Raw genomic sequence first — 20,266 nt, 5'->3', positions numbered from 1 at the left:
ATGCCTTTGACTGAGCACTGGTCATGTGCTGAGAGTTTTTATCTGGATATGGGTGTGTGTGGGCGTGTGTGTCTCGTATTGGAGAGCAGGATTGGACTGGCCTTTAGCGTAATGGGACATGGGCCGAACCAAAAACACAAAATGCTGCTGTGGGCCAGTTTTCTGTGTCAAAGGTGGCCACTTTTCTGGCCAATGTGGGCCAGTTTGATGAGCTACTTCACCATGAGGCTAGTAGTTTTGACCATTGTTGGTGAATAAAAATTATTTAAATTGCACAGTTTGCATTACATTTTTATCAACCCCCCCCCTTTGGTACCAAACAATCAGTCACAAAAGGAATACATTGCCATTTGCAACTGTAGGCCACTTTTTCTTTGGTGCCCGAGACAATTGTATGCCCCAGTCAGACCCTGTTGGAGTGCTATCCTCTGGCAAATAAGGAAGTCCTTTGAGGAGGGCAAGAGCTCCAAAGATGTGGGCCAAGGGGACCAGTAGGTGCCACAGTTTCATGTTTGAGCAGAATTGGATGGACATCACTTATTGCTTGATAGAGATAAACAGCACCCTGAAACAAGGGCTGCCATGTGCCCCGTGAAACCAACGGTGCATGGAGAGAATCCCAAATTAAGGAAACTTTCAAAGGCATAGCCAGGATTGTCTAACAAGTGGGGCCCGAAGCTATTGTAGTTGGGGCCACCACAGTGACATTAGCATCTGTAAATGCCCTCGCAGCGCTGCTGAGTGGGCGTTTACAGATTTTGGGTGGGCCTGGCCCGCTTAGGCCCTACCCTGTCTACGCCTCTTGTAACTTCACTAAGGAGTGCACAGCCTGAGCTACTATTGAGAGATATACAGGCAAAGTTTCACACCAGGAAATAAATGCAACAACACAAGCTTGCAGACAACACCGTTTGTTACACTTGAGACTCCAGCTCTAGGCTACCCTCTGTCCCAGGTAGGAAAGATGGATGAATGGTGAACTCTGACTGCTGGGACTAATCCACTCTTTCTTGTCTCTCTCAATGTCAACTCTAGCTCGGCCTCTGGATTGTCCAACCCGCTGTTTCAAGAAAGAAGCAATAGGACCACTGCCAAATCGGATACCTCCTACCAAATTATCAGCCGGCCCCGGCTTATTGCAACCACCTCTGACCTCCAGGACACAAAGTCTCTCTACATCACCATGCTCCCCAACAGCACGCCTCCGGAGGTGAGTGTTTAAGATAGCAATTTGGTGTCTCGCTGAGTGGGCGTCTGCCTAAGCTCTCTGTCAGCAGGTTCTCTGTGGGCAGGCTTCTTAGTGCTCACTGTGCGGGCTCCTTAGTTCTGAAACCTTATTCAAAATGTAGCTCTTCTACTGATATTGCCTACATTTTGCTGGGATCTTGTAAAGTTTTTCAGTATAGTCACTAGGTAGGTCGTAATGAGTTGGGTGATAACAGTAAAAGTATTCAGTATTTGGAATTCTCCCTATTATTTCCAATCCCCTTCTGAAGTATTTACCTGGTGTGTTATTCCAGGAATAAGGCATGCAGTAAATACTCATAATTATCAGGACAAATTACGCCTCACAATGCCCCATATTAGTATTTCACACAAAAAACCCCAACTCGAAACTACCGCTACTCCATTTATCTTCCACCTCCTTCCAACAAACCAACAAACTAAGCCGAGGAGCTAACCGTATCTCCCCAAAACCTATCCACCATGCCTCTCTTCCTCTGAGACTCAACTTCTCTTGTCTTTCTTACCTCATCAGCTGAACATTGCACCCTGCAATGCTCAGTCTGTTTGGAACAAAACTTCCTTTATCACTGACTACTTTCACTCCAGCTCTCCTCCCCTAGACCTTCTTGCTATCACTGAAACTTGGATTTCTCCATCTGACACTGCCACTCTGGCAGCCCTACACAACTCCAAACTATCCTTCATTCACTCTCCTCGACTGACTAACAGAGGTGGAGGCATCAGACACCTTCTCTAATCCCGCCTCCATGCCTCACACATCTCCAATACCACATTGTCTCCTAACTCTTTTGAATTCACCATCTCTACTATTGCTCTGCCTCACCTGGTTCACATCATCTCCATCTATCACCCTCCTGGTCCCACTGGACCATTCTTTGATGACCTTGGGCAACTCCTTCTTTCTATTTCCACTAAACATCACCTAATTCTCTTATGTGACTTAAACCTTCTCTCTCCAACCACCTCTCAGAAATCTGAAGTACAATCTGTTTGTGGTGACCACGCTCTCCACTCCTACCTACCCACACAGGAGGTAACTCTTTGCATCTCTTATTCAACTCCACCTCTCTCTCAGCCAATAATACTACTATTACACCATCCATATCTGGTCCCTCAGTTATTTCCACCACCATCTCCTTTCCACCCTCTGACTTAATGTCACCAATTGCTTCACCTATTACTAAAAGGAAATGTAAACCTGCTGCCATTCCGTCTTTCTCTCTGACAGTTCTCACCCTCCTCCTTCACACCAGATACCTCTTCCACCAACACTGCCTTCTCCAGTTTCTGAACCCTACTATATGACTCATTCTCCTCTGACTTCCCACTGCTTACTTTCCCCCCTACGTCTCAGCATCCTCAACCATGGGTCACCCCATTCATACATTCTGTCCGCACAGACATGCGTCAGATGCTGCTCAAATGGAGGCATACTCACTCGCAAAAGGACCTGCAGCTATACCTCTCTGCCCTGAACTCTCTCAAGTCCACTCCTGATAGAGCTACAAGGAAATTCTACCCAACCCTCATTGACTCTCAACAGGGCACCCTAAACTCACTCCTCACTCCTCCTAAGTCTATGACTATCAACTCCACTCTCACAGCTAATGGCCTAGCTGAATACTTTGCTGCAACAATTACCAAAATTAGAGACTCTCTCCTGACCTTCCCCACACTCCCTCCTCCTACATTTTACACTCTGCTACTCTAATATCGTCCTCTGCCTCCGTCTTCCACTTTGGTCACACGAATACTGACAAAAGTGCTGTCTCTATTGATAAAGGCTAATCCCTTGTGTGCCCCATAAGACCATATTGGTCCTCAGCTAATCAAGCCTATTGCCCCTATACTGGCCTCTCACCTTGCTGAACTCTTCAACCTGTCCTTCGACTCCGCTTGCTTTCCCTTTGTTTTCAAAACAGCCACGGTCATCCCTCTCCTAAAAAAGCAAGGGCCTGACCCAAACCTATCGGCTAACTTTCCCCCTGTGTCTCTCCTTCTGCACTACTCTAAAGTGCTCAAAAGTGTTGTGGTCAACCGTCTTACCAATTTCTTAGACATCCACAACCTTCGAGACCCCCTACAGGCAGGTTCCCACTCCTGTAACTCCACGGAAACTGCTCTCATGAATGTGTCCAACTTCATCGCCTCTGCTAAGCACGGAAATCGATCCTAGTTCTCCTTGACTTGTCTGCTGCCTTTGACTCTGTCGATCACTCTGATCTCCTTAACACTCTCTTTATGGTATTTTCAGTCAAGCCCAAACCTGGATTGTATTCTACCTTGCACCTCGCCAATTCCCTGTCTCCTGGAGAAACAACACCTCTTCACTCACTCCTTTAATTGTTAGTGTTCCACAAGGCTCTGCCTTGTGTCCGCTCCTCTTTACACTGTACACTTCTGCTCTTGGGGCACTAATCTCATCCTCTGGGTCCTCGTACCAACTCTTCGCGGACGACATCCAAATCTTCTTCTCTTTTTCTGAACTTTCCTCTGATCTCTCTATCAAAATGTCCAACTGTCTCTCTGCCGTTAAATATTGGATGGCTTCCCATTCTCGGATGTCAAACTCTACCAAAAGAGAAGTACTCTTCTTCTCTGGCAAAAGCTCTCTTTCATCTCTTCCACTGCCTATCCAGTTCCCATCTGACTCTCTCCCCTACTCTTCCCCGTCAGCATCTATGACCCTTCTCACACCTTCTCTACTTTCAACTCCAAAACTGGAACAGCAGCTTGCCTCAACCTCCTAAATATTAGGAAAATCAGGCACCTCCTTCCTTTCAACACTGCCAAGCACCTCTCAACCACTCTTGTCTTCTCTAAACTGGACTACTGTGCCAGCATCCACTTTGGACTCCCCAACTATGCTTTCTTTCCTCTCAACAAGATCATTAACTTTGCTGCCAGGACTCTCTTTGAACACCCTCACTCCACACCTACTTTCTCGTACCGTCACCAGGCTGGATGAGTGATGATGCAAAACAGGGCCAGATTTAAATTGCATCTCCCAGTTCACAAATCTATCCCTGGTAAGGCACCACTGTATCTATCCTCCTCTATCCAACTCTATAAGCCTTCTTGTAATCTCTGCTCTGCCTCCACGACTACCCGTGTGGCTTCTCGCCCTCCCTGTGCTTCCTCATGCTTCCGCTCTTTCTCTCTTCTTGCTCCACTTGCATAGAATTCTTTTCCCCGGATATCCGAGAAACAGTCCACATGGATTTGTTCAAAACCAAACTAAAAGCCTACCTCTTCGCCTCTAAATTATCCTCTCAACCCACCTCTCATCTGCCTGCTAGCTAACATTTTTCCCTCGCCTCACACCTGCCTTGGTCTCTCACTTCCTCTGCCTCCATTCTAGCACTTCACCCATCAGGGTCACACCCAGAGCACAGCTGGCCGTACCGCCTACCTGCATTGATACATTTCCAATGTTGGTTGTCCTTAATCTATGTATGTCCACTTATGTATTGTCCCCGGTGACTGTTCCATTTACTCCCTTCCACAACCTGGTAAGAATGTCCATCAAACTCTCCCCATTGTAAGAAGCTCACTGCTTCCCGACAAATCCAATTTCTTATCTATTGTACTTTCTTTTGTGATCAAAAGCGCATTATTCTATCTGTATATAAATAAATAATTAAAAAAAAGATGAAGGTAAAACTAATCTCCCTTTTTCCCTGCCCCTAGAATGTCTAAACGTGTTAGTCTTTTAATTGAAGGGATGTCCACATTCTCACCCCTTGATGCATAATGCACGGATGGGTCATTATTGGCCCCTGTGTGTTTTTTCTGCATGAGGCAGCAGCACTGTGAACTGCTTCTTTCCCATAGGCGTTTCGAACATGGATGGAAATACATTTTTAGAATTTCTGCTGAATACGCAATGTGATATTTCTGAAATATCATCACATGTCTGGCAAGACTTTATCACTCCAGTCGTGATAAAGCCAGAATCCATATAGACCTCTTAAAAGATTGTCCGGGTAGAGGGTATCACCACATAGGGTATTCCTTTTGGTAACACCATGAGACGCGTAATGAGCCGCTAGATATATTGGGGCGTGTTATGCTCTTGAACACACCATGCATGGCACAGCTCCTTGCTTCACTTTGGGATTTGTGTCGTTGCACATTTCCTGACTGCATTTCCCTTTTGTCTTTCTGAACAGCCTGCACCCACTGCGCCTGGGGCACACCACAGGTCCCCCAATGCTGGGCCCAAGATGGCACAGGTGAGAGGGTTTTGTCTTCCACAGGCACTTTGATTCTCCCAGGGCAAGTCCTGATGTTTCACTCTCTTAGAGGAAGGGAGACGTGTGCGGGGTAAAGACATTGGCATTGAAAAGTAATGTGTTTTGTTCTCAGGTAATGAGTCTTTCATTAACACGTGGGACCATGCAAAGTCCATGCTGTGTGCCAATAGGTCAGAAACGACTGGCTGTATCCTGGATGTACTTTGCAGATAGCATGGTTGGGAGGGATCGCTTGGTTGGAGCCCGCAGAGTTGTAGTCTGGTGGTCCAGAAAGGGTGCCAGTATGGTGCGGCCGGCACCCTTATTTCCAGACCGCCACACTTGTAATGAAGCCCTAGGTGTGTATCGCTACTTGCAATCCTGCAAGTGCTTTGTTTAAAAAAACAGGCTAACCTAGTACTGCTAAAAGCAATACTGTTGTGCTCAGTACTTCAAATCATTCTCTTCATATTAGCACAAATGCATAAATGGTGATATTGATAAAAGTGGAAAGACAATGCTGCAAGTCAGCCGGTACAGTACCGGTTAAGATCCGGTAAAGGAAATCAGGCCAGGGCCCGAGGAAACCTGCTTATATTGGCTTCCCAAATTGATCCCTGAAACTCAAATGGGATCAAGAGGTGGGCACCAAAGCACTTCCAACCTGGGGCACTTCTGTGAGGTTAGGTATAGCCTCATTGAATGCAGGATTTTGGAATAGGCTCTCATCCATTTAAAGTTATCAAGCTAAGCGCCATTTTCTTTGGCCCTTCACTTGTCATGCCATCACTACCTAGAATCAGAGGAGCAGCATATCAGATTCTTTTAGGCATTGACCATAGAAACATCGGTGGATGCCAGAATTCTACATAGAATGGAACCCACTGGAAAGCTTTAACACAGTAAGACCATGAGATATAGCAGTCTGAGCGCTGAGAGCGCCACACAAGCCACCACTGACTACAGCAAGACTAGACCAAGCTTCAACATTCATTTATAATCCTGAAGCCCAAGATTATGACATCATTCCATATAGAATGATTGTTAAAAACTCCGCCCCAGGGCGAGGGAGGTGGTTCTCCATTAGTAACCCCGTGGTCTTCACAGGATTTGGTCCCATCCACTCTTTTGGCTACTCTGGTAGTTGAGGTTGCCCAGAATCATCCTGACCCAGGTCACCTTAAGGAGATGTCAACACACAGGGGGTTTGCTCCACAAGGGTTTTTCATTTCTGGGAGTTGGGCCTCGGAGTTCTTCACGATTTTGCAGTCAGATCATCCTATCCCTGAAAGATGCAGTCTTGCCATCAGTGATACCTCAAACGCAGAGGTAATGGTTGCCCATTCCACTCTAGATTTGCATAATTAGCATATCCGTTGATGTATGGAAGGAAAACACACCACGCCTCTTGGTCATCAAAAGCATGGACAATAAGTCCTACGCTACTCTCAAAGAATACATATGTGTCTTCTGCTTGCCACCTTCCACCAGCCAAGTCTTTTGTTGTATCATCCTCTCTTGGCAGGGCAAGGGGATGGGTGGTTTTTACTTCCTCCCTCATTAAACATGAGATAGGAAGTTTTACCAGAGGTCTGTACTGGTTTTAGTCCATCCTTACTGAATATTATCTAAGTTGTGATATGACTTTTAAGCAGACGAAATAAATATTAGCCCTGCTAGATGGCAGAGATGTTTGCTATAGAGCCGATGAAGGATAAGTCATTTCTTGACCCAAGACCTGTGGGTCCTTTGAATAATGCACTGGGGCTTATTTTGGACAGCCACCATTCACCCTCCTGCATCATCTCTTCTGTCTCGCTCCACAGTCTCTCCAGCTCTTCTTAAACAGGAGCAGAACATTTCACATCTGTTGTTGCAGGACCACCATTCTCCTATGCCCCCTTATAATTGCCGTTCTTGGCAGCAAGCTTGCTAACAGGAGTGTTCTGTACCAATATGGACCTTTTCTTTTTAATCGTTTCATCCTTCTGGTAAGCTTAAAGATGGTCAACCCGGTGTAGATTATGGCACATTTGCAATATGGAAACTGTCACAGGGTCCTATAATTTCAGGATGCCACCTTCATATTCCTACGTGACTGGCTTAGTATAGGTTCTAGTGATTTGGTTTAGATGGGGTCCATTACGCGTACACAGTGCAATCAGTAGTTCGTCTGCTCAGCCACTGAATATTCATCAATTTAGAGGTGACAATCTCTGCTCACCTACAAATTTGGAAGGGCCGCGTATACATGTACCTCAGAAACCAGATCCTCCGAGGGACCTCTACAGGGGACTTATGCCCCAGTGGGACATGGGACTCTTGTAAAGGGGATACCGTTATACCTAGTTCACTCACACAGACACTAATACATCAGAGCAACACTGGGCTCAGCAAGAGAGGAAGCTCTCCCACCACCACAGGACATGCAGACTCTTAGAGGCTCTATCCCTCCAAAAGCAGCCCATGAGTGTTGTGGTTTCAGAGGCAGAGTCCCTGGCTTACTGCACGTTGGTGATCCGGTGGTCCCAGGTCTGGCTGCCCATGTAGGGCACCCGAATACAGCTTTCAGAATCGATGCCCTTGGCATGTGCAGATGTGTGTTACTCAGTGTACTGAGTAGCCTGCTGTTGTGGGCCTCGGAGGACAGTCCCCTACAGCGTGCCACACTGCTCTCTTCTGAGCCCTTACACTTCCTCCACATACAATTGATAGAACTGAAATCTGTCTTCTGTGGGGCCACATTAGGAGGCTAGAGGTTTCTAATAATGCTCCTTTAACAAAACAACAATTTTACCCTTAAAAAAGAAAGTGCAACTCATTGGAGACTTCATGTCATGTTGTCATGGCAGGCAAACTCAGTCTGGAGGTACACAATTAAACTGGGCGTCCTCGACTAGCATTGGTCCACCAGGTGACCTATTCACCTCTTTAGAGACTGTTCAATCTGCCAGGAATGCCTCCTAGATGGGGGCGCGTCAGTGCCTACAGGGTCTGAAAAGTGTCTTGATACATTTCTTGTTCCTCTTTGATTTGTACATGGGGGATGTTCCTGGTAGTTATGCTTTTGCTCATCCAGGACTTGAGCCAGAGAGTTGTGGGGTCCTCCTTGGTGCTCCTGGACTGGGAAGACCTACTCTTCTAGCTGGAGAGCAAAGTTCTCCACCCTCCAATAGGATGGCTGACCTTGAGTGCCTGTTGCCTGAACCTTTTTTTATTTAATTATTGTTGTTTGATGTGTGGCCAGCCACAAACACAGTTACATTGTAGTTCCCCAAGTGAAAAGGGGGAAAATGTTTCTGGCGGGGAGAAGGAACGCAGGGAGTCTGAAATTCAATGTGGCTGTCTTTCATTCAGAGCACCCCAGAGTCCAAAGGGAGCGGGAACATGTGACCTGCTGGAAGGTAGTCCTCCCATCAGCCGAGTCGATGGATCGATCGCAGCTAGAAAACAGCGTAAGAGGGAGTGACTCTGGTATTCCCATTAGTCCCTAGAAAGGTGAAGGCATCCTCCAATGGGATCCTAGGGGAGGGGAATGCCTTTCCACCTGACTCTTAGGTTGCCAATTCAGGCGTTCACGTTGAGTCATGTGAGCTCATCCTGTCCGCTAATGGGGTACGTAGGGGATATGTTGGTGGCCTCCTTCCTTTGTTATCCCAATCTGAAAACCCCCCTCTGTGTGGTTAGACTGTTCTACTGAGCGCAATTGGTCACAGGCCTATAGAACCCAAAGCATTTTTGATATCAAACTGATGACAAAGACGCTTACCTTCCCAGTGGTGGTCATGTCATCTTGCAGACTTAGAGAGTTGCAGGCTCAGTCAGTCAAAGATCCATGACATGTGATCTCTAAATACAATGCAGGGACCAGGACACAGCCCAGAGGATTCATTCAGATTTCATTTAAACCTGCACACTTGCCTCTCCCCTTTTTTTAATTTTTATAAATGCCTTAGCCGAGAAGGCATAGTGTAATTGTGCAAAGGCCTTTCAGATCATAGTCAGACCATACACAAATGTTTGATTATTCAAGAAAATGTTTGTCACCTAAAGTGGCCCGGTCCCTGGCAAAGAGGCGGGTAAGGCCTCTGGCATGATGGATTGCATCTGACATGCCTAAGGGATTCAGTTATTGGGGTGCACCCTCCACCTGCTGAAATAGATGCTCACACAGATACGCCCCACAGCCACAATGGTACTCTTAGTCCAGGAGGCCTTTCTATTATGCAAACCACCCATTCCCCCGCTACTCAGACCCTACTTTCAAACATTCCCATGTCAGTGGAGAAAGGTAACCAGTTTGCTGGAGGTTGAATAGGTGGGTGCAGACAAGGCCTGGGTATGGTTGGGAGCCGGTCTCTTGTCCTATAGTGCACCTGCTCAGGTACTCCTAAAGATACTGAATGCTCCACAAGTGTAAATGAGGGGGCTGTAGGACCAAGACTACAGCCGTATCTAGGGTTAGTAGAAGGGACAGTCTGCATGGAAGGATGGTTGCACCTTGGAGGGCCTGCGTCTGCCTGAGAGCATGCCTAGTAGCAAGCTGGCGCTTGCGACTCTGTGTTTGTACCCGAGAGGACAATGCTGACAGTCGGACCTTTAACTTCATGTATCTGCCACCAGTCCCTGGGAGCAGGCCGTGGCATGGCAACCTGTTCCCTGCATTTGGCTCGTACATGCCCATTAAGGAACTGCTGGTCATCGGGCCCTTTGCAAGCCTGGGCAAAAAAGTGGCTGGTCCATCCTTGCATTCCCTGCAGCTAGTTGGGGGAGTGCCTGGGTGAGACAGATTGGCTGGGTCTTACATTTACTTTATGTATATGTTGACATGCCTGGCAGAGACTACAGGTTGGGTCTATCTTCCCTGTGTCCAGCTAGGTCATGCCTGGGCGGAACACGCTGGTTGGGTCTTAGAATCCATGCATCTAAATCACGCTTGCCTAGAACATGCTAGTTAGGTCTGAATTGTCTTTGTTTGGGTTATGTCCGGCTAGACCTTGGTTCCTTGAATTTGTAAGGTACATGACCTGTACGGATCAGGCAGCTTGTGGTCTGAATTCTTTATTTCTGCAGGGTCAATGTCTGGTAGGGACAGGCATGGGCAATGCAGATAATTGGACCCTTAATGCCTTGTATATATCAGGTCCATTCCTTTGAGGGACAGGATAGGTGGACCTTTCTTTGTATATGCATGGGAGGATAGCTCAGGGGCAACGTGCTCGCCTTGGAAGCAAGATGACACGTAGCGGAGCACCACAGGTTCGATCCCCGGGTCCACGCCTAGAAATCTCAGGGTATTAAGCGCATTATGCGTTATAAATAACCTATCATATCATATGCCTGGGAGAGGCAAGCTCATTAGTCCTTATTTCCTTATATCTCTTTAGAAGCCTGCCTGGAATCCATATATGTGAGCTTGCCTGGGTGGGACTTGCTGGCTGGGCATTGTATTCACAGCACATGTTTGGTAGAAACACAGCTTTGGAGTGGCCTTGCGATGACCGGCTGTTTAAGCGAACGTTCAGCGCAGTGCTCTGAAAGGGCAAGTTTACATTTATTTCCACACTTTTATTTTATTTTAAAACGGATCCATTCCGGAACAGTTTCTTTTTAAAATTAAAGTATAGGAACAGTAAAACGAGGCGCACCGCTCCCCCCCACTGTCAAGCAACCAACCTAACCGAAACCTGTGTTGGGGTGTCAGGCTCGTTGAGCTCTGGAGTCCCACTGTCTGTGGGTTTCCCTCCTTAAAAGGCGAGTTCGCTCTGAATTTCATGCATCTGAGGGGTGGTCGAGTCTAGGGGTGCAGGTTGTCTGGACCATGGACTGACCATCTATTTTGTTGTATCGCCAGCAAGAAATTAAAAAGTGAAGGGCTGTTTCTCTATTTACGTTGCTGTGCTCCATGTTGCTTTTTATATTTGCTTTGAAAACTTCACGCCTCTTGTCATTTGTCGCTTCTTCTTCTCAAAATGACAATCTGCTTGTGTAAAATCTGTTTTCAAATTAGGTTGCCAAGCCAAGCTCTGCCCCTCCATTACCCCCGGGCATGCCAAGAGGTCCAAAGCCAAGCGCGGGACTGCAGCTACCGCCAATCACCAAGGAGCCGCCGAAGGCAGTCCCAACATACTCTCAGGTACCATCCAATTATATGGTAGTTAAGACTGTCACGTGGGTAGCACAGGTGGAGGGAGCCAAGCAAGAACCAAAGATCATTCATGAAAGCATCACGTGCATGCAGTAAAAATATGACTTCCAGAAATAACTGCGCTCGTTTGAGGCAGCAGAAAAAACGTCAGCATTTCGGGTGAAAGAAGTTTCTTCAGTTCCAGCCCCTGGCAGAGCTTCCACAAATGGGGTATACCCATTGGTGGAAATGGAAAACATTTAAATGGGGGTCCCACAAGGGTGTGGTGGAGTTCCGAGGAGGCGGAGTTCAAAGGGGGAACGGCTGGCAGTTGAACTTCGCTCAAAGGAAATGTTTAAAATAATAGTTTAAAAATAGTGCAGTTTCTTTCATGCTGCTTCTTTCCAATAACTACGCTGGCAAGGTATAAAAGGTGCTCACCTTTTAAACCCAGCAATCTATAGTGCAATGTTCTATGGAAAACAAAATATCCAAATATGAGGCAAGTGCTTTGATGACAATGTTATGTGGTTTTACGGGTAAGCGTCAACACTGGGAACCTTACAACCTGGGTGAAATTCTTGCAGAGATAAACACTCGAGGAAGCTTGCCAGCCTCAAAAACAGCCAGGGGGTGCTGCGTCTGCCCTCTGAAAAAAGCAACACTGTCCATCCTCATGTGTCCTTTCCTTGTGCCCTGAGAAGCAGCACAGGGCCACAATCAAAATTGCAAACTCTCTTGGTAAATACTCCCTATTCACTTACACTCTCATCAACTCCGCTCCTCACCCTCCTGCTTGACTTTCAACAATACTCGGCTTTACAAAGATGGCTTAAAAAGAGGTGCAAGGCGGCTGGGGCCTGAGAAAAGGAGTACAAGAGGCTGGTGGGCCAAGAAGACTGGTGCAAGGAGCTGGGGACCCGAGAAGAGGGCTGTGAGGGGGCTGGAGATCTAGAAAAGAGGTGCAAGGGGGCTGGGCACCTAGAAAAGAGGCGTGAGGGGATCTGGGGGCCTAGAAAAGAGGTGTGAGGCAGCTGGGTGCCTAGAAAAGAGGGGACCTAGAAAAGAGGTGCTAGGAGGTCTGGGGGCCTAGAAAAGAGGTGTGTGGGGGCTGGGTGCCTAGAAAAGAGGGGACCGAGAAAAGAGGTGCAAGGGGGTCTGGGGGCCTAGAAAAGAGGGGACCTAGAAAAGAGGTGCAGGGGGGGTCTGGGGGCCTAGATAAGAGGTGTGAGGGGGCTGGGTGGCGAGAAACGAGGTGTGAGGGGGCTGGGGGCCTAGAAAAGAGGTGTGAGGCGGCTGGGTGCCTAGAAAAGAGGGGACCTAGAAAAGAGGTGCAAGGGGGTCTGCGGGCCTAGAAAAGAGGTGCAAGAGGGTCTGGGGGCCTGGAAAAGAGGTGCAAAGTGGCTGGAGTCCTAGAAGAGTGGTGCGAGGGAGCTGGGGGCCTAGAAAAGAGGTGTGAGGGAGCTGGGGACCTAGAAACGATGTGCAAGGTGGCTGGGGGCTGAGACATGGGGCTCAAGGCGGCTGGGGCAGAGAAAAGGAGTGAGAGGGGGGTGAGAAAATGAGTAAGAGGTGGCTGGGGTCCTAGAAAAGAGGTGCAAGGGGGCTGGGGACCGAGAAATGAGCTACAAGGGGGCTGGGCTCTGGGAAAAGCGGTACGAGAGGGCAACAAAATGCACTTATTTTGAAATTCGTCACTGCACCATCGCATAACAGGAGCACGCTCGCCTGGCTCCATGTCTGTCCTGGCTGCCTGACTTCCTGTTGCACCGTCCTAGCCAATCAGTGAGTGGCTGAGAGAGGACAGGAAGTCATGCCAACATGCTCCTGTTGTGTGGTCGGCACTTCAGGAGCATGGGTTTTTTGTAATCTTTTTTTTATTTTTAAAAAGGAAGTTGTGGGAAGCTGGAGGGGCGCGTGGCTGGCCCCTGCTTTGAGCAGGCTCTGTCCCAAGATGAGGTGCCAGCCTGAGCACCTCAGAGCTTGCCCACCTCTATTGCCAGGGCTGAGGCAGGCCGGGTCCGAGATCCAGAGAGACATCTGACGAAAGCACAGCAGCCTCAGTATGATCACAGAGTGTTGCAGTATCCTTGCTGCTTAATGAAACCCTTTTTAATGAAAACAGTTGAAATACTCACTCCAAGGTTTGAGGGGAACAGGGCGAAAAAGAGAGCGCGAGAGAGAGAGATCAAACACGGAGTGAGTTCTAGGACCCTTTGTTCCAATCCATTCCAAAGGGCAAACAGTGTCATGTAAAGGGGTAGTGGACCATATCTACCAATAGGAAACCTTTTAAAGATGATTGCAGTATTGATCAATGTTATTCATTTCTCTTTATAGGTGAAGCCGACCCCACCCAAAAAGCCACTTCCGCAACTCAAGGTGAAGCAGGTGAGAGGTTCAAGAGAAGTAAAGCAGGTGCAGACTGAGCAGTGCTGAGAAGGCAACACAATGAACTCACAAAGCAGCTTAGCACACGCAGAGTTAATCACAGGGAAAGTCAGAGAGCAGTCTCGAGCACAGGAAATGCGAGTGCTCCAAAGCACAGGAAAAGTCAAAGAAAAGCCCAGTGAAGCCTGGGACTCAAAGTCAAAGAGGGAGACACAGTGCAGCCAAACCGAGGTAACCCAAAGCAATCTTGAGTACTGGGACTCAGGAAAGAGTCCCACACAGGGCTTTGAGTGGGCCTGGGCTAGCCGGGGTCAAGCCCCGGCAGTCTCCAGAAAGAACTCCCCAGCAGGGGCCCGGCCGATGCCCACCCCAACTAGCCCAGCCATGCTGACACATCAGGCAGCTGTGTAGCCATAGCGCTGCATAATTAGACAGCTGCCTGCAGGTGTCAGCACTTCAGAAGTACTGGCATCGGCAGACAACCAGAGTAACAGTGGCTTCGGCTACACCGCTGCCAGATGACTCTGAACTCTGAAACAGGAGGAGGGCTGGAGGGCCCAGTCTCTCCGTTTGTTTCCAAGTAAAGAATCATCATGCAGCCTGAAGCCTTTTAAACGAGGTTTCATGATGCGTGATGACTCTGTACTCTGAAACAAATGGCGAGATTGGGCCCTCCAGCCCTACTCCTGTTTCAGAGTACAGAGTCATCACGCAGCCGGCAACCCTTTCATTCAAGGAGCCCGTGTTTTTTAACCACGCAGTGCCTTGAATTAAAGGGCTACCTGCTGTGTGTGAGAGCTTGGGCACACTGTTGTCACACCTTTGGTGCATCCGGCCTCAAGGGGCTGGGCGAACCAAAGGTAATAATGCCAGGGTGTCCCTGCTCCCCTGCTTTCACCACCCCCTGCCCCTCATCTCGCTAGGGGCGTGGCCTAAGTACACACATACTTAGGCCACGCCCACTAATGCAAGCCCCACCCCTCGATTTAGCATCCCACTTCATCCACTGGCCCCTCACATGGGAAGCAAGAGAGCAGCTGAGCTGCTGAAGACAGGGTAAGGGAAGCCGCCTTCCACCCGCACACAGCGAGATCGCAGAGCAGCCGCAAGGGAGGTAGTAACCCACTGGAAAACTGGGACGATGAAACTCTTTCTGATTTGCCAGTTGAAGGCCAGTTGAAGATGAAGTATCTAAAACTAAGGTCTCTTTTTTCCAGGAGGGCCAATTCATGGCCGCTCATGCCGCGCCCGTTCCACCCGTCAAACCTACAGGCCTGAAGCCCGTCGGCCAATCACAGGTGAGAATTAGAAACAAGTCTCAATCCAACCAGGAGTTTTTTTGCTATGTCTGTTTTCCCCCACGAAAATATTTTTGAATGACAGAAATGTGTATTTTAGCTGGGGTATAACACGCCTTTTAAATGGTCCCTTGTAGCGTGGTCCAAGGAATAGGACAAAATTACCAAGGTGGAAAAGTCTGACCACCAAAAGTCCGACCCCCATTTATTTGCATATGTATATGTGGGGGGGGGGGTAAAGTGAATACAAATGTGTAGGTGTAAGGTGGGGGTTGTGGGGGGTCTCCCCCCACATATATAAATGCGAAATGGGGGGGCGGACTTTTGGTGGTCAGACTTTTCCACTCAGTAATTTCACGCAGATCCGTGGTCCAAAGCAGGACCACCCATCTGGGCGCCTGGATGACTAAGGGGGCCTTTAAGTGGCCCTCTCTTGTAAGGCTGGAGCTGATAGCAACATTGTGACCCTTTTATGTACATTTACAGTCATATGATAGGAGTGAGGAACTACTTGGAGGGGGCAGGATGGGAACATAACAAGTTACATAGACCTCGCAGTCTGAGGCCATAGCAGAACTGTCCCCCACAACAGGTAGATGGAACAGTTTTACACAACACACACATCCCATACAGACCACTGAGAGCCAAGCCTGGTCCCCGTTGGTTGTTTCCCTTCTGCCCTCCCACCCCCTACCAAGCACATTTGTGCAGTGCATGACATCAGGCGTTTGCAGTTGGCATGTGGCTACCATATGCTTTTAGCATTCCGGGCCCTCTGAGTGGGTATCACTATGCCAAATTTTATTTTATTTTATTTTTATTTGTTGGATTTGTAGAGCGCACTACAGCCCACGGGCATCAAGGCGCTATAAGGAGATGTAAGAGGGCTTAATTGAGGGTTACAGGAATGCGGCCCAACAGAATAATGATTAGTACAATTTGTTTAGTTACATACTCAATTGTTTCATTACATAATACAGTAGGTGGATGTTACACGGATACAGACACAGAGATGCACAGGGTGGGGAGTAGGGCATGGTGCATGGTGAATTTGGTGCATGGGCTCACAGTCTGGGGTTTTCAAGGAAGTCACTTAAAACATGAAAGTACCATAGACTAAAATCTTTCGTTTTGTCCCCTAAAGCAGGTATCTCATCCGAAGGTTGCCCTCAAGCCTCCACTAAAACTTAGATGACCAGATCCAGTGCCGCCGTGGGATGCAGAACACTCGTGACACTGACTGTGTGTGTTTGGGGGCAAGGTGAGGGGTCTGTGCCCCTGGCTGGGACACTGGTGTCCAAATTGTATGGTACTGCACTGCCTCTGTTCCCCCCACCCCCAGGACTGCCGGATGAGATAGATTTTCTTGGACAGCATGGACCACTCTGCCCTTACACACAAAGAGGGAGGCAGATATGGGATCTCGGTTTCTCTACAGCCACTGTACCCCACCTCGACGCATGAAAACATGAAGCACCACCTCATCCCACCACCACATCTTCCCACTAAGCAGTTCTGTGGCACACCTGCTGGAAAAACATTGGGCAGCCAAAGAAAAGATAATCCTGGACCCTGCGAACCTGGAACAGAAACATCTGAGTTCCAACATGAACCCTTTTGCCTGGGTGGAGGGTGCACACGTTAAGCGCTTTACTCAGACATGGGGCCAGTTGGCACTTTGCATGTTGGAATGCCATAGCTTCACTAATACAGCCCTTCGACCGTCCAAGGTCGATACATTCAATTCCATTTCATTGGGTAATAGCAGCACCTGTTGTTACTGCGCTCAGAAACTTTGACACGGGTGGAATCTGAAGGACTATACAGACTATACACACATGAACATCATCATTCAGAATGAATCAATCTCACAGTCAAATTATGATCAATAGGATGATACAGTCATGCACAGGAACCGGATGGACTGGTGCTGCACGTCAGGATCTGGAACCTGCAACCGGATGTGGTGGTGCCGCATTCTGCTTCAGCGCTCATCGCGCTCATCGCGCTCATCGTGCTCATCACACGCATCACACTCATGATAAGCAGAACTCTTCCTGCCAGTCACTGAGGGTCGCAGGTGGGGGGCGTCTCAGTATACAGCAATATCCAAAACATGGTTTACTCAATTACACGATTATTTATATTTGGGGGCCGTGGGGTGGGGGGGCATAGGGGTACGTTTAGCCCTTCTCTGTTTATAGATCAGTTCACTGCTGCACTTTGTTCCTGTTTCTGGCTCTCGTCACCTTCCTGCAAAAAATACAAAACGAGAGTTTGTGGACCAAATATTTCAAATCATTTGAGGGTACATGGGGGTTCTATCAAAACCACCGTTATAAATATGTTATTTATTTTGTTATTAGACCACAAACTTGTCAATGTGTCTTTGTTCCATGTGGGAATTAGGCTCAAGCGATTGCAGATTGTTCACTGACAACTGTTGCCTCTGCAGAGAAAGCCACATGGCAGTAGGCGGACAATATGTGCCAATATGTGGCTGACTCTTCCACAGACGCCCACGAAATACCCAAAAAGTCAAGAGAGAACTGAGGTTGAGAACGTGTGGGTGGCACCCCAATAGAGGCAGGAGTTGAGGGAAAGGGGTCGAGGGCCCGTGACAGAGCACCGTGATATTCCAAAACAGGGACGGGACCTCAATGATTCACAAGGCAGTGGTTTAGGACCTTCAAACGCGCACTCCAGCATCCAGGAAGAGAGAGTAGCTTATGACCAATAAGAGAGCATTCCAAAATTCAACAGGAGCCATGAGTCGACTATCTGTAAGATACCCCCCCTCTCCCTGACATTCCCATATATGAGCAAGAATTCAGGACATGTGAGTGTGCAGCATAACGTTTCAAATAGGAGCAGGCGAGAAGGACCTGCGAGTGCGCGCCACAGCGTTCCCCGAACAGAGGCGGGTGCTACAGGGCCTGTGAATGATCACCCAGATTTCCCAAAAACGAGCAGGAGTTACAAACTTGCAATTGACCACCGCCATATTTGGAAAGGAGGACAGGGCTTGAGAATCGGTGATTGAGCACCCCAACATTTAGAAAAAGGGAGCAAGATAACAGGGCCTATGAGCCAGGACCACAGCAATCCAGTTTAGGGCACAGAGCTGCAGACTAAATGTCCCCTAAAAGGGTGATTTATTTCCTCCCACCCTGGATCCCAATGAAAGAAGAAACCCCTCTCATAAGTAGGAACTGGATGAGAGGGTTTCCCGGGAACTGACCGCAGCGTAGAGCTTCCTTCCAGAGGCACCAGCCACCTGTCCGAAAATAGCCCAATGTACAGACATTCCAGCCCACCTCTGCACAATGACCTTTTAAGATACAATCTTAAGATTTTTGATGGTACTTTGGTCACTGTGTGGCCTTTAAACCTATCTCCCAAATATCAATTGGAACTTTGGGGAAGGGAGTGGGGGGACAAAATTAATCTCCAACTTGATAACAGTAAGATTTTACATTTACTGCTGGGGTTGGTACCTTTTCAAGAAGATAATAAAACCATTTGCATTATTGTTCGGAGGAGCCTGGAAACGAAGCATATATCATAACTCATGAAACCTCCCCTTTTCTCATGTTTTTAATGGAAATGCCAGTGCATTGGCTTTGGTATACATTTGGGTGTAGTAAAGTGTGGTCTAATGTACTCAGGGAGTATTTTCTATTTATATTTCTCGATTCAATAAAAAAAAGAAAAAGAAAATGCAAGCTTTTGCTGATTTGCTAATTGTATTTTTTTTAAAGGCCTAAAGTTGACATCAGTTCTATTGGGTGAGTTAATACAATGTCATGGTCTCCCGGTGACTGCCAATCGAATGCAAGCATCTAATAGGGCCTTCTTCAAGTTGCGGGCTGACATTGATCAGGCAAAAACGATCTAAAATTCCAAACGGATTTTGGCACATTAAACTCTTTTTTCAAGCTCAGCTGGATAGAAGTTATTTCATTTGAAAAACTCTTGGTTGAAGGTTGGGATGAGTGACTGAGATTGGCAGTCTTACCTTTTAAGCTATGGGTAGTGCCAGCTGATCACGGCGGACTCCCGCAGCTCATTATGGCGAGTAGCAGTGTTCATGCACAAAGGAGGGTTAAAAGGGACTTCATGGCCCCTGCAGCATTCCAAAGTCCATTCTACTCCAGCCGATAAGCTGAGCTTTGGCTTGTCCGGATCCATTGTGCTTCAAACTGGTCGTCTCAGACTGGTCCTGATCCAGTCCATGCTGCTACACTCCAGGATGCTCCGGCTCACATTGCTGGGACCCAGTCCACACCTCATTTGCCCCTTGTAGAAGTGGATAAAGGAACCCACATTTTTGACACAGGAGAAACTCTAGAACCCTATCAGGCTCCCTCAAAACACCAGAACAGCATAGGGTCGCTGAGAACATGGTTGAAGGAACTTCTCAGCATAACATGCGCAGGATTTTTATTGGAGTCAATAAACAAGAATCCACTGACATGGCCTCCAAACTGGCAGTCTTAATCGACCAAGTGCAATCGCCTCATCTAGAATGTTCCACACGTCAGATCACCGAGGGGAAATAATTCTTGTATCTCTGTCCACACATACTCACTCCTGGGTGTCACGCCTTACGCCGCGGGTGCATCCACACATCATCCACCACACCGCACAGAGGGCATACTCTCTCTGCAGGCCAACGTCTCCTGATGTGTCCCAAGACTTGAATGGAAGACCCAACCCCAAGCTACGATCCCTGGCGTGATATATAGAAGGGAGGCACTACTCTCAACTGCATAGTCTTCCATGAAGCCGGGAGGCGGTCTAAGATGGCTTCCCGTTTCCTCTCCTATTAGAGGGCAGACAGCCTTTAGGAAGCTGCAGAGCATGCATGCGCACATGGTCTGGCAACAAATGTACAGTTCAGTAGAACACAGAAGGACAGTTTCGGCATGTACTTGGTACTGCTTTAACACTGTCCCGTTTCTTCC

The 20,266-nt window shown here is 48.0% G+C and overlaps 1 protein-coding gene across 3 annotated transcripts in view; it reads left to right on the top strand.

Annotated features, from left to right (window-relative positions):
* Window positions 1–19,242, top strand: part of ADAM8 (ADAM metallopeptidase domain 8) — a 212,902-nt gene extending 193,660 nt beyond the window's left edge. Inside the window, exons 20-25 of one of the 3 annotated variants that reach the window (XM_069611054.1) lie at window positions 1,036–1,210; window positions 5,421–5,483; window positions 11,494–11,619; window positions 13,951–14,001; window positions 15,219–15,299; window positions 16,447–19,242. In XM_069611054.1, the coding sequence (XP_069467155.1) occupies window positions 1,036–1,210; window positions 5,421–5,483; window positions 11,494–11,619; window positions 13,951–14,001; window positions 15,219–15,299; window positions 16,447–16,494 (544 nt within the window). In that variant the 3' untranslated portion in view covers window positions 16,495–19,242. Of the gene's footprint in view, window positions 1–1,035; window positions 1,211–5,420; window positions 5,484–11,493; window positions 11,620–13,950; window positions 14,002–15,218; window positions 15,300–16,443 lie in introns of all 3 variants that reach the window. The other 2 variants (XM_069611053.1, XM_069611055.1) reach the window with 2 other exon arrangements.
* Window positions 19,243–20,266: the final 1,024 nt, after the last annotated feature.

This window comes from Ambystoma mexicanum, chromosome 8, assembly GCF_040938575.1.
Source record: "Ambystoma mexicanum isolate Mex_15411 chromosome 8, UKY_AmexF1_1, whole genome shotgun sequence".
Taxonomy (NCBI): Eukaryota; Metazoa; Chordata; class Amphibia; order Caudata; family Ambystomatidae; genus Ambystoma; species Ambystoma mexicanum.
Note: the sequence above shows the minus strand (reverse complement) of the source record. Positions and strands in the feature narration are given on the sequence as shown.